General features: G+C 37.2%; 1 protein-coding gene across 4 annotated transcripts in view; it reads right to left on the reverse strand.

Moving 5' to 3' along the window:
* Positions 1 to 334: 334 nt before the first annotated feature.
* The window catches only part of Stac (SH3 and cysteine rich domain), a 131,606-nt gene continuing 118,686 nt past the window's right edge, over positions 335 to 13,254 (reverse strand). For 3 of the 4 annotated variants that reach the window (XM_013156509.3, XM_003473473.5, XM_023566567.2), the window contains 3 exons: positions 11,125 to 11,176; positions 10,878 to 11,015; positions 335 to 2,095 (listed from right to left, as the gene is read on the reverse strand). In XM_013156509.3, coding sequence (XP_013011963.1) covers positions 1,997 to 2,095; positions 10,878 to 11,015; positions 11,125 to 11,176 — 289 coding nt within the window. In that variant the 3' untranslated portion in view covers positions 335 to 1,996. Of the gene's footprint in view, positions 2,096 to 6,889; positions 7,080 to 10,877; positions 11,016 to 11,124; positions 11,177 to 13,254 lie in introns of those variants that run through there. The other variant, XM_013156510.3, reaches the window with a different exon arrangement.

Consider the following 13,254-nt stretch of genomic DNA (forward strand, 5'->3'; position numbering starts at 1 on the left):
TGGCCTTAGGGTTCTTACATGGTATCTTAGGGTTCCAATAGTGAATATTTCAAGAGATCCAGTCAGAAGATACAGTTATTATTATTATTTTTACCTTGCCTCTGCCTCATGCATGTAATTTTTTCAGTATTTCATTGACTATATAAGGCAAGTTCATTCTGGGAGAGGGTATGCAAAAGCAAAGATATTAGGGAGTAGGCATCAGTGTAGCGCCATCTTTGGGGCTGGATATTATATCCTCCTTCGACTCAAGGGAAACAGATTTTTAAAAATGTGAGTCACACACTACTTTCTAAAAATTTCAATCACCACCAAGAAGAGATCAGAACACATATTATCTCTGCTCCTTCTAGCCACTGTGTTGTCTTTATTAAATGAAAAATTGAATTAGAGGCAAAGAATGTTGGTATTTAGCATACAATTTTATAAAAAGGCAGTCATGTTATCTACATGGGCTGTCAAACAATCCATCTTGACTTTGTACGTCTGCTTGTGTGTGTTGCACCCGATAGGGAGGAAATTCTGGATGTCGGTTTTACAATGATAGTAAGGCATCTGAACCGCTGTGAAGCCAGCAGCTACTACATCTTAGCCCCTAACTGCATGCTGAGTAGTGACAAAAGAAATAAATGAAGACTAATGATGCTTTGGTTGGGAAATAATGTTTACATGCACAGGATGCATCCACTTAAGTCTTTTAAAAATGATTGTTCTAATGATTTTATTGCTTTGTAACAAAATAAATCAAACTGACAATGATTTCAAGATCTCTGAGAATTGAAGTTTAAACATAGTCATGACTACTAGGATGCAAGTTTGAATGCAAGAAACAGGCTTGAGGAGGAAGGCATCACAGTATATTGTATTCTTGTAAACATCAGTACAGGTACAGGGTAATAGAGATTTCTCTAGATGATGCTAAGTAGACCCCATGTTTCCTACTTTAAAAAGATGAAACATTAAGGATTCTGTTCCTTTTTACCAGAGTATAATATACTGCCAGAGTATAATATACTGCCCTAAAGAAGAATGGGTTCCAATGTGGCTACATTTCTTCTAGGATGCTGCTGTTGGTTACCCTCCATGTTTCTGGTTCCCTAAAGCATGGGCTAACCCTCCAAAATACAGTCCTACAGGATGGCATGAGGGAGAATGCCATTCCCAATTGGGAAGATACGAGAATGGAGACTTTGCCACACTCCCTTTGCCAGCTCCATCTCCTTCAGGAGAAGTTTTTATATCCATAAATAAGGGTTCTTTATACCTTCTTACCCTACTTCCCCTCCCTGCTTATACTTATGCCCAGATCCTGCTACGTTACCTCTATTGTTAACCAACCAGGCATGAACTGTTTGCAGTTTTGGGGCAGGTCAGACATTGGCAGTTGGTGCCAAGTCAATTGAGCCTTTGCATTTAGTACATGTTACTGGGACTTACTTGCAGGACTCAAAAGAAATGAAGAACAATCAATAAAGCACAAAGTAAGTAGGGCCTGGAAATGAGCCCTGGACAGCAGAGCTGGCAAGGAGGCCTTCTGATTCACTGCAGAGAGAATGCTTGGATTCTGTGTTGTGATGATTGGCTAATACTAGGGACAAATGTCTAGAACCAGAATGACCCTTGGCTAGACAGATCTGAACCCACCACTGGGGCCACATCACACATTGGAGCAGATGCCAGTGGTCTGACAGCACACAAACAGGGGCAAAGTTTAATCCTGGAGGCAGCTGTGGCTGCCAGACCTGCTGCTACCACTGGATTTTCCCCTAGCTCGGGCAGCTAGCTGCCTCTCAGCTTGCTCCCCACTTTGGGCAGCCTGAATATGTTGTAGGATGGGCCCTCTGATTTGTGGCTGCTACTTCACAATCGCAAGTCTTCGAGTCCATCTCTCTGTCTCCTGGGGGTCCCGGTCAGTACAGCAGCTTGTCTGGGGGGACACAGCGAGATGAGCAGACAGCATCACAGCAGAGTTTGCCTACTGCACAAGGAGGAGGGATCAGACATTTTCCAGGACATCAACGGGAACAAGGCCTCTCTTCTTCCCACTTAGGACTTGGATAAAACCGTTTTGTTCTTCTTCAGAAGTTACACAGATCTGAAGACCAAGGGACAAAAATCAACATACTTTAGTGTCAACAGGAAAGTTAGAACCTGCAACTTAAATGACTGTTCACTGTGGTCACGGGAGCACCAAAGGGGAAAAAGGAGAGAAGCTTTAGCCTGGATAGTTGTGGCACTGTGAAAACAAATTTTGATTAAAAATATTAGGTGCAATCTAGGGTTTTGGGCTACCCCAGGCATTGAATGTTTTCTAGGCTTCAACTTTTCGCTTGAGGATTAGTGAAATGGAATTAACAACACTGCTCCCCTAATGAGTCACTGTGAGACAGAGTAAGAGCCTCACATGCAGCATAAAAGTGTTGAACACATTATTTTAAAGAACTACAATCATAGCTCTCATTTAGCAGGCTCCTGCCATGGGTGTAGAATTTTTTTTTAATGTGCCATATATAATATCAGGGAATCAAAAGGAACTCTTTCTAGCTCCAAGCCTACAGATACTAACATCTTCCGTTTGGAATCACTTGCCACTCACCGCTTCCATGTCAATTAAGTACATGTAAATGAGAAGCCTTGTGGAGAAATGTCAGTGTGCTGAGCGTTTCTTATACTTGATCTGCTTCCACAGGTGAACTATCTTAGAGAAAGGGATCTAACAAGGATGCAGATTTAGATACAAGCCCAGCCTGACCACAGAGCAGCTCTGGGCATGGATTTCACCACAATGTTGTTTCACTTTGAAGCAAAGGTGTGGCCTTTTGGGCCCTAGACACTCTTTGGTTACTGGCTGATTGCCACATAAAATGCATAGCCTTTCAGCTGAGGCAGCTTTGGCTCTGTTAAGAAGCAAACATTTATGAGTAGTTAGTAGCTGATAAATACAGCAAGCTTGGAGGTGGTTAGGGCCATCTGCCTTCCCTGATTTGTGGTTCTTTCTTCCCTCTTTAAATCCAGTAATGATGTATTGAGTTCTGTTCAAACTTTATCTTTCTGACTTACCTTTGTGCTTCATCCCTCTTCTGTCCCCTTCTGTTGCATCCCTCTGCTTGAGCCAGACATATGTATATCCTTATAGAGGTGGAATAGTTAGATCTGGCCTACCTAGGCGGTCTAGGATAGCTGCCATCTCAATGTGCATAACTACTCACATCTGCAAAGTCCTTTTTGAATGAAATCTGGATCATTGCTGCTGGTACAAATCACCATCCATTTGGCAGCTTAAAACAACACAAATTTAATATCTCACTCATAGTTCTAAAGTCACACTTTTAAAGTCCTAAAACTGGGACATCAGTAGAGTTGTATTTCTTCTATAGGCTTTCAGAGAGAGTGTACATTCCTTGTCTTCTAAGCTTCTGGAGTCTAGTTACTCTGCTTGGCTCTTGGCCTTCTCCTTCTCATTTATCCAACTTTCACTACTCATTACCACATCTTTTTTTCTGATTCTATAAAAATCTTTGAGATTAGGCTGAGCTCACCCATATAATTCAGCGTAATCTCCCCACTGCAAGACCTTATTTTAAGCATATCTACTAACTTCCTTTTGCCATAAAAGATAAAATGTTCAATATTTTAGGGATCAGGACAGCTTTGAGATGTTGTTATTACTATTAATCTATTTAATGCAAGATGACAGCATTAGCAGTATTTTAGGAAACAGGCATGTACATCTGAAAACACAACATTCTTATATGTAGTAAGTTGAAGGAAGACATGTATTTGATGCTGTAAGAAAAGGACATCTTAAGATACAAAGTTGGTGTAATGAAATGCAAAGAAATATGCTGCAGAGGAAGAAGGGCTGAGAAGAAAAGATTACCAAGAAATAAAGACTGTATTAAAATTTACGTTAGAAGCAATGAAAGATGAACTGAAACTTCAGAAAGTGAAAATGAAATGAGGACTATCCTGAAATATTCTCTTAGGAGGAAGAAGACAGAGATAAAGAAGTGGATAATGACAAATATACTAAAAACTATAAGGAAAACGTGCTAAAACAAAGATGATCCAGCCAAAGAATTTTTAAGCTTCTGGGGAAGAAGTATTAAGATCAAAATATACATGATAAATGAGAAAAACATTGGCCACATGGGATAGATTAGGTGTAAATATTTTTATAAGAAAATAGTGTATTTTAATAGTATAAGAAAATGGGCAAAGTACATGAGGAAATTATACCAGTGCTTGATAGATATACGATAAAAGTTCAAACTTTTTTTTGTTCTGAGAATGGAACTTAGAACCTCACCTTTGCCAGACAGGTGCTGCACCACTGAGCTAAATTCCCACCCCTAAAACTTCAAACTCTTTTCCAGGAAATTCAGAATAGCCTAAACTATTATTCATCTGTCAGAATGACGGATAGCAAATTCACTTCTGGCAAGAATGTGGTGACCTGACTAGTTCTGTAAATAGTTGATGAGGCATAAACTGACACAATCTTTTTGGAGGCAAAATGACATTGTATATAAAGGACTGTAAAATATTTTTTATCTGTTTTTCTTTAAATTCTAACATATATTCTGAAAAACTATCAAAGTTGGTGAGAGGGACTTAAAGATGGTAGTTGCTGTTATCAATAGTAGTTTAAAAAAATAAAAACTCTGAGCATCCAGCAAGTGGGGTTACTTAAACACATTTTTGCACATCTAGACTAGGGATTCATCAGCTACTTTTTTAGGGAATCAAATCGTAAATATTTTGGGATATTTGAGACCAAGAGGTTCCTGTTAGATTTATTCAGGTTAGATGTAACAGGATACTTTGCAGCTAAATTCTGATAAAACTTTCATTTAATCAATTTGACAATGGACCATAGTTTGCTACCTTTGATCTGTATGCAGTTAAAAATTGTGTTTTGATGAGCAAATAATGACTACTTTTAAAGAGCTGGGAGGCTGGGGCTGGGGATTTTAGCTCAGCGGCATAAGCGCCTGCCTCGGTACTGATAAAAAGGAAAAAGACAATAAAAGGAAAAAAAAGAGCTGGGAGGCTAAATTATGAATTAAAATGATAGTTTGGTATGAAATATGCCAGTGTTTATTTCAATATTGCTGGTTGAGTTATTAGTGATCGTAATTTTTTTCTATCTTTATAAAATGTTGTTTTCTGAATTTTTCCATTATAAATGCATTTTAGTTCTAGTACGTAAAAAATCATTTATCTGTTTTTTAAAAGTTTTAATGCAACACAAATGACCAATTGAAATAGTTTTATAGGTATGATCAAATTATGGATGAATTTAAAGTAACGGTTTTATTGTATTTACAAGTTATTTAACTAGAAAATTTTAAGTTTTAGAGAATGAAGAAAGTACACCCTGCGTCAGTGCAAACTCTGTGTCGTAACAAATGGATAACTTAATTCTATTTGGAAACAAGATCACAAAAAAATATAATAATTATGAGACAGATTAACCCCAGAGGCAGAAATATGATTTAATGAAAAAGATGCATTGTGTTTACTTTCAGAATCAAATTTCTTCTATTTCCCTGCTAATGATCATTTGTCTCTTTTTATTTTTAGAATTATAAACATCAGAGTGGCTATTTTCTGGTTCTTACTAGGCAGTTTTAAGTATGTATAACTGTTGCAGATGAATTTCCCCCGGGTTTTACTCTGAGGGATGATGGTGGTAAGAGAGATGACCTGTGTTTGGGCCCTGTGATGTCCAGGCACTGTGGTGGGGCTTTATACAGTGACACCAGGTAACTCGCACAACCGCAGCCAGAGAGAGATGCTACTAAGCTAACTGTACAGATAAGAATGTTGATATTCAGGGGTGATTTTGTCCAAATCACATGGGATACAAGTCCATATTTGTGCAATATTGGAATCTGTGTTCTTTCTTGTACATTATGTTTCTCCCCCCGGCCCCCTCTCCCCAAAAGCACCTTTTCAAATCTTCCACCTAAAATAATTTAGGATACTAAAGTGGAGGTAAATTTTGACATTTGTTGTTTATAAAAAAATCTTAAAATGTGAGATTTTTAGCAAGTAGCTGATGCATTGTAAAAGCTAGTTGCCCCAGAAATGATAAAGATTGAAAACAGAGAATTTGTATAAGGGTGGAGACCTCAGTACCTTTTGTTTCTCACATCTGGTTGGATGCGACTCCTCTATTAAATGTCTAAAAATGCTTTTAGTCACCAAAGGACAATTATTTAACTTATGTGAGATGATAAAAATAAAGATGATTTTCAAACTTTAGCTTTCATTAGAATATTTGGGATTTGTAAAATGGACTGATTCTTGCCTTTAGTAGAGAAGTCCTGACTTAGCAGATCTGGGAATCTGCATTTTTAAACAAATTATTCTAATCTCTAGATGAGTTTGATTTTGGACTCAAAAATCATAACTTAAGAAACACCAGGCTGCATAAATCATCGAGGATTGTGAAGTTTTCCAAAAGATACGTGCAGATCAATTTGGTTCCAAGCTTACGTGGGCATGTTACGTTGTATCTCAAACGCATCTCATTGAAGAGGATGAATTGTTCCCCTCACTTCTTCCCACTCCAATACCCAATAGATTGTCAGCTCAACCATGGGAGAATGTAGTATGTGGAGAACGCAGATGTGAGGCCCACACTCAGAAAATTGTTTTGAGGCATATGCCAAGGAATTGATAGGAACTACTGAGCAGATGTTCTCCTTCTGGAAACTGATCAACTTGAGCAAATTTTAATTTGCCTTCTGATTTCACTGATTTGTATTTTAATAACATAAAAAACAATGCTTCATCTCAAATCAGGAAGCACAAGATTATTCTGGGAAAAAATCAAATGGGCTAGCAAGATAATTTAGTAACATTTACCAGTAAAGATGAATATACTTCACGAATTTATTTTAATCAAAAAACTTTACAAATCTTTGAAACAGAAAAAGACACAGTTGGGTAAACTTGCAGACGTTTGAAGAGTTGGCATGAAATCAAGCTGAGCAAAGTGTCCACCTGCTTTATGGGGTATGTCTGGCATCGGAGATGGGGTCTCAGTCTCAGGATGGTGCTTTCATTGCCTAAAACAGAGAATGACTCAATAGGGAGCCCCTAGGAAGAAGAATGTGCTTTCAAGGCGTCTTCTGTTCCCCAAACTTTGCCTTTATGATGTATGCTTACAGCCAAGCTGTATAAATGGCCTTTTATTGTTAATAAGTTCTTCACTTTGTTTGGTGCACCTGGCTTAGTGGAGGGCAGTGACTTGGAATGCGCAGACCTGTATTTAAGTTCTAGTCTTGTCACTTAACCAGGTCCTTGCTCCTTCAGCAAGGCACATAACCTCAACAAACCTGTACTATCCCTCCTATAACAGAAAAACAATGAGTAATAAATCCAAAAAGTGATTGGCATGTGCGACATCAAAGAAAATATTGTAGGTATATGAGATTAACAAACACCATATAATTTGCATGTATGACATAAATGAGTAGTAAAGATGATATGCAATGTTTATCAATGAGACAATGTCTAGAGGAGTATTAATTTGTTCTTTTCATTTTTTGTGAATCAAGATTTAGAGAAACAAGTAGCAGGTCCAAGACAGATCATCATAATCCAAAAAGAATATGCTGAAGAGATATTGAGATATTCTGCAGGAGGCAGAGTGGTTCAAGTAACCTGCCAGTTATGTGGAGATAGATGTGCGACTGTTGAGAGGTCCCTCAGAGACACAGCTCTAGAAAGGCAGATAACACCTCTTGCTGTTACCTCACTGAGAAGTGTGAAGGGAGGTGGCATTCTGGGTTAACATCAGCTCCATGGAGAACAAACAACTTTGGGCAGAAAATCATTCCAGCACATCAGAGCTTTTGATCTTTTTAAACATACAGAGTCTGTAAAAAAATGAATATACACAGGAAAAAACTTGGAAAATATTTTAATACTAAATTTACTGAGACATCTTGAGATTAATATAAGTTACCTTTGGCCTCTAAAATTACAAGTGCTGAAAGCAGTGGCCATCTGTTGAAAAAACACAATTTTTCTTTTCCTGAAGTGTGTATACATTTTTTTGTGAACTCTGTATATTATGTCCAAAGCGGCCAGTTAGAAGACAGTTGTATAAATTCATAAAATTCAGTGTGTCCTAAAGTAGATATATAATATAAGCAATTTTTATAAAGGAAAAAATTCCAATTACAAGTAGAACTATAAATTAGGGTGAAACCATAGAGCCCGGTGACCCAGTTTCTTAGGACAGTAGAGATTTGAATAGCAAAATCATTAGCTGAAATACATCTCTGGGGGTATTTGCATGAAGAGCAGCTACTGTAATTGGAGGGAAATAGTGATATGTATTTGCTCATGCATGCATCTGAGCATGCTCAGATAGATCAAGCAGCACGTGTACCTTGATATTATTAGATTCCAAAGATCAAAATTGTTTTCTTTTTAAGTGTAGTTTTGGTAAATTTATAGTATAAAAGTAATTTAAATAGAAAAGAAAAAACTCTTTTTCCTTAAATTTGCATTAATTTTCACTACTTTTATATCAGTATTTAACTTTATGTTACTGTCCTCAGTTTATAAAACCATCATTTAAGATGATGATACAATATTTGAAGATTTTTTCTTCCTCCTGGATCTCTCTTCACTTCCAAATCAGTAGATCTGATTTGGCCGCCTGTAACAGAGGTTTCTCATTGTCTGGAAAGCTTCCTCCTTTCTTCTGATATGCCGCCTGGGAAGGCACTAGGCTGTCTTGTTCCCTATGTAGTATTGCTGCACTCCCTTCTTATCCTCTGTTCACCACGTGCCACTGGTGTCATAGGATCCAGAGTCTCAGTCCAGCCTGTGGTGGCAGCAATGATGAGAGGAAGGTGACCAGGGTGTGCAGTAAGGAGGCCTTTTATATTCTCCATAGCACTGGCACTCTATCTGCCTCCCTCTGGCTCCAAGAATAAAACCAAGACTTCAGGCTCCATCTGTATCTGCGTCTTTCTTTGTGTTCACCCTGGGAGAACAGTGACCGAGATCCGGGGTCCCGCATTCTGTCCACAACATTATCATCATGCCATCAAAAATGCTTTGGTTCCTGACTTTGTGCCCAAAAAGGAAGAATTTTTATTGACTTAATCTATTCTCAATGTTGTTTGATTGTTCCTAATTTTTACCAGGATGAACAGTATACTGAAAACCGTCTTTTTGCACAATGATTTCTTCTTGTATTAGATTATTTTCTTGGGTACATTACAGAAAGTGGAATTATTACATTCATGAAGTTGAGCAATTTTGTGGCTCTTAATGCACGGTATGAAGTCATTACTCAAAACGAGTGGACGGATGTATGCTAGCTTTTATGAAAAAGCCAAATTGCTTTCACTCCATCCTCCATCTTTCTTAAAATATATATGGAGAATAATACTCAAAATTATTGGTCTCTTATTTTAACTTTTCTTATTTTCTTATTCAACTTTTATTTACTTGAATATACTAGGCGTGGGAATAAATTTTTAAAAGCTATTTCTTCACATTATAATTTTAAAAATTCTTTTGAATAGCTATAAAGGAATATTAAATCATTATTTTTTCAGTGTTATTTATTAGTCATTTGGAGCCATAGGTGGGATACAAAATAGTTGGTTAAGTTGGTTAAAACAATTTTTTAGACTATAAATCTGTATATTCATAAAGCAATGACTGATTTTTGAGTGTATGACTTAGAAATAATTTTGAAGGTACTTCAAAGAAAGATACTCAAGACGTGTTTGAGCAACTCTATTGAGCAAAGTTGTACTACAATTATTAATGCATTTTTATTTTTGTATTTTTTGTAAGGAAAGCTTCATAATTTTTGGTTAGAGGCATTCATTGCCTTGGAAAAATGTTAGAATTATTGTACCAAAAGAATTCAGATTGAGAGGCAAGCTTTTGAATTCCAAAATTAGAAACTGAAACCCAGTGTGACTATATTGGGAGAGAAAAGAAATTCTAATTTCTAACGTCACAAATCCTCTTCTAATATATCCAGAACAAACTTGGAGTTTGATCAGATTATATTACCTTGTAGTAAGAATGCAGAATTATGACATGAGAGGAGTTGCAGATAACAAAGGATGGAAAGAAGCCTTCTGGTGGAAGAAGACAAAGAGAAAAAAAGAGAAAGATTTAGATTATGATCATCTTTGTTTCTTCGTGCCTATTACCAACACTGGGAACAGATAGGGAAGACAAGTTTGAGGACAAATAGATGCAGAGGGTTCAGGAAAAGTAACATCATAAAGGTCTCTAAACCCTGGCACTGGAGCAAGATGGTGCGAGACACCTCTAGATTAGATGTAGGGAAATGTCTAACACGTGTGCCTAACCAGATAGTCTTTGCTCATCTGTATTCTCTGTCTTATGCCATGGTGTGATGTTCTGATCTTCAGGAAGCAGGTAGAAGCTTAGAATATGGACAAGGAAACCTAAAAGGAATCCTTGTGATTGGCACCAAATATATAATGAACCCTGGAACGCAATAGCAAGTAACACCAAGATGTTCCTAAGCGACAGTGGAGGCACATTGCTGGGCACAAGCACAGAGTCCAACTTAGCTGCTCACATCAGTGATCAGTGATCTTTGGTGAAAAGGACAGGGACTAGATATTCTCAACCTGTCAACACAAAGTAAGCACATTTCCTCTTATGAACAGTCATCACCAAATGAAGTTCCTAACATTTGGTTTTACATGTTTAGATTCTCACTACACTAATATGGTTTGGAATAAAAATACCTTTTCCCAACTAAATACACTGTAACGTCAATCATCCCAATTTCTGAGAACTGTGGCCGGTTTTTGGGTTCCACCTGGCATGTTTTTGTGTGCTGTACTCACCTGATTCTCTTTCAGTGTTATCTGCCCCTGCTCCTTACACCCAGTGAAGGTTCTAACACATCGAAAAATCTTCTCATTTTGTTGTACTCTCTGAACAAAGTTGGCTGGAAAGAAGCCAATTCTGTCTTGAATTTTTCCCTGTAAGGACATAGGAAGTATTCATTTGCAATTGTACCACTTATGGTAATAACCAATATTTTCTTTTTACTAAATAATCATTTATTTTTAAAGGAGGAAAAATACTTACTTTCCACCAGTCTTCATTGGAATCCTCTAGAAGAGTAATTATGTCTCCTGGACTAAAATGAAGAATGCATATTGGGTGGGTGGGTAAGTGAAAAAAGAAAAAAATAAGTATATGATACTTTAAGGATAAAAGTAATATTTTTTCATTCTTGCAAGCAATCTTAAAATGCACAGAAATAAAACAAACATGACTTACAATTTTTCCCATGCATTTGCTGTTATATTTTTTAAAAAAATCCTTAAAATGATACACAGAAAATCATATTTACATTGCAAAAAACACTCCAACATTTACAAATTGATCAATTTTAAATTGTAAGCTCCCCTTTGTATGTGCCTCCCATGTCCTGTGTGGCCTTCCAGATTCTTTCCTATACACTCACTTTTGTATGTAGATATGTGTATTTTGTTTTTCTTTAGCATCGACATATAGAATCTGTCATCTTTATAATTATCTGCATCTTCTCATTGCCTTTTTGGAGCATCACATACTTGTGCTTACCTCCACTTTCTGTGTTGGCATGATTTGGAATTTTATTTGTGTAGGTGTATTTACATCACTCCCCAAGAATTATTTGGGCTTAGCTCTTCAGTTAAGATTGTAAGTGTTTCTGTCAGTGTTACCTTTTAGATGTGCTTGTTATTTGCTACTTTTGGTTTTATTTTCCACAATCCAGGTGTGTATGTGTGTGTGTGCACACACGCATGTGTGCATTTTCACGCTTTAATTCTGTTAACTCCTCACTTACTTATTGGAGCTTTTACAATGCGAAGGCTCTTACTTTTCACCATGAAAAAAAGTCTCTGCGATATGTTTCTCTGTTTCTCTCTTCTACCACTCTCTTCTTTCAAGAACTTCTAATTAACGCAAGTTGCACCTTCTGAATCCATTCTCCACAGCTTTTGTCTTTCTTATTTATTTTTCATCTATTTTCTTTCTCTACATGAACATTCTCAAATTTATTTTTATAATCATGTATTGTGCCTGAAATAATCTCTTCTATGATAATACGATAATCTATGATAATCTCTTCTATCATAATATTGAGGTTTTTTTAAAAAAAAGAAAACAGTTCAGTGAAGCTAAGGAAAATTTATTAATTTTCAAGAGTTTCAAAGGTTCTTTATTATTTTCTGAAAATTTGCTCTTATTTAATTTCTGAAATATTTCTGAAAGTTACTTTGATGATATTAACAATTTAATTTTTAAAATTATCTTTCCCTTATTGAATTGTTTAGGATTGGTTTGTTTGTTTTTTATCTTACTGCTTCTCCTTTATCTCAAAGAGTTTTCTTGGACACCTGGCATTTCTGTCTCCTTATATTAATGACTGAAAGACTGCCAGGTGGATGTGGCCAGCTGTTCAGCGTTCTCTGTCTTGCACACCTCTGCCGTGCCCTGGCTTTCTCTACCATGTGCGAGGGCTCTTTGCAGGTTATGCTTAAAGGAGCAGAGCATGTCAATCAAAGCATCTAATCTTTGTATATCTGAAAATATAGTAGACAAACAGTCTGGGGCCTCTTCTATTCACTATCTCAGTGGTGAAATACAGAGGACTTCCTTCATCTTGGTGAGAGAGTTTAGTTTATTTTCCTCTAAGTAGAGTTGCCTTTTCTTTTTTCCCTTCCCTTTAGAGTATCTGGAGGTCAGAGTTTTCTCAACACAATTCATTCTTCTTTCTGAGGCAGTGGTGCCCACATGAGTGCCTCCTTAAGCGTGGGTTTCCTTTCTTAGACAAGAGGCCTAAGGATTTGTAAAACTCAGAGGAGGTGCACTGTAGCTTCTGTCTTATTTTACTGGCCAGTGCAAATCAGGAAGTCAGTCTAGACACAAGGGGTGGGGTAAGGGTGTCTTCCTCTCTGTGAGAGTAGCTTCAGTCTCATAGAAAAGGACATCAAAGTAGGCAGGAAATGCATGAGGGCCAGCAGTGCCATCAGCCCTCTGCAGACCCCATGCTCGTCCATGAACTTGCTCAGTGTCTCGCGAATTGCTTCTACTTCGAAAGCTGTTCTTTTACTTTTTTGATTTTGTTTTGAGCATTCTTTGGTTTCTGGTCCTCTTCATTGTTCTCAAGCTAATTGTATTTTCTGTGGCCTTCCAGGAAATTCCAAAGATTTCTGGTTGTATCAT

Source organism: Cavia porcellus, unplaced genomic scaffold (genome assembly GCF_034190915.1).
Source record: "Cavia porcellus strain 051 isolate PalLab524CR breed Dunkin Hartley unplaced genomic scaffold, mCavPor4.1 scaffold_13, whole genome shotgun sequence".
Taxonomy (NCBI): domain Eukaryota; kingdom Metazoa; phylum Chordata; class Mammalia; order Rodentia; family Caviidae; genus Cavia; species Cavia porcellus.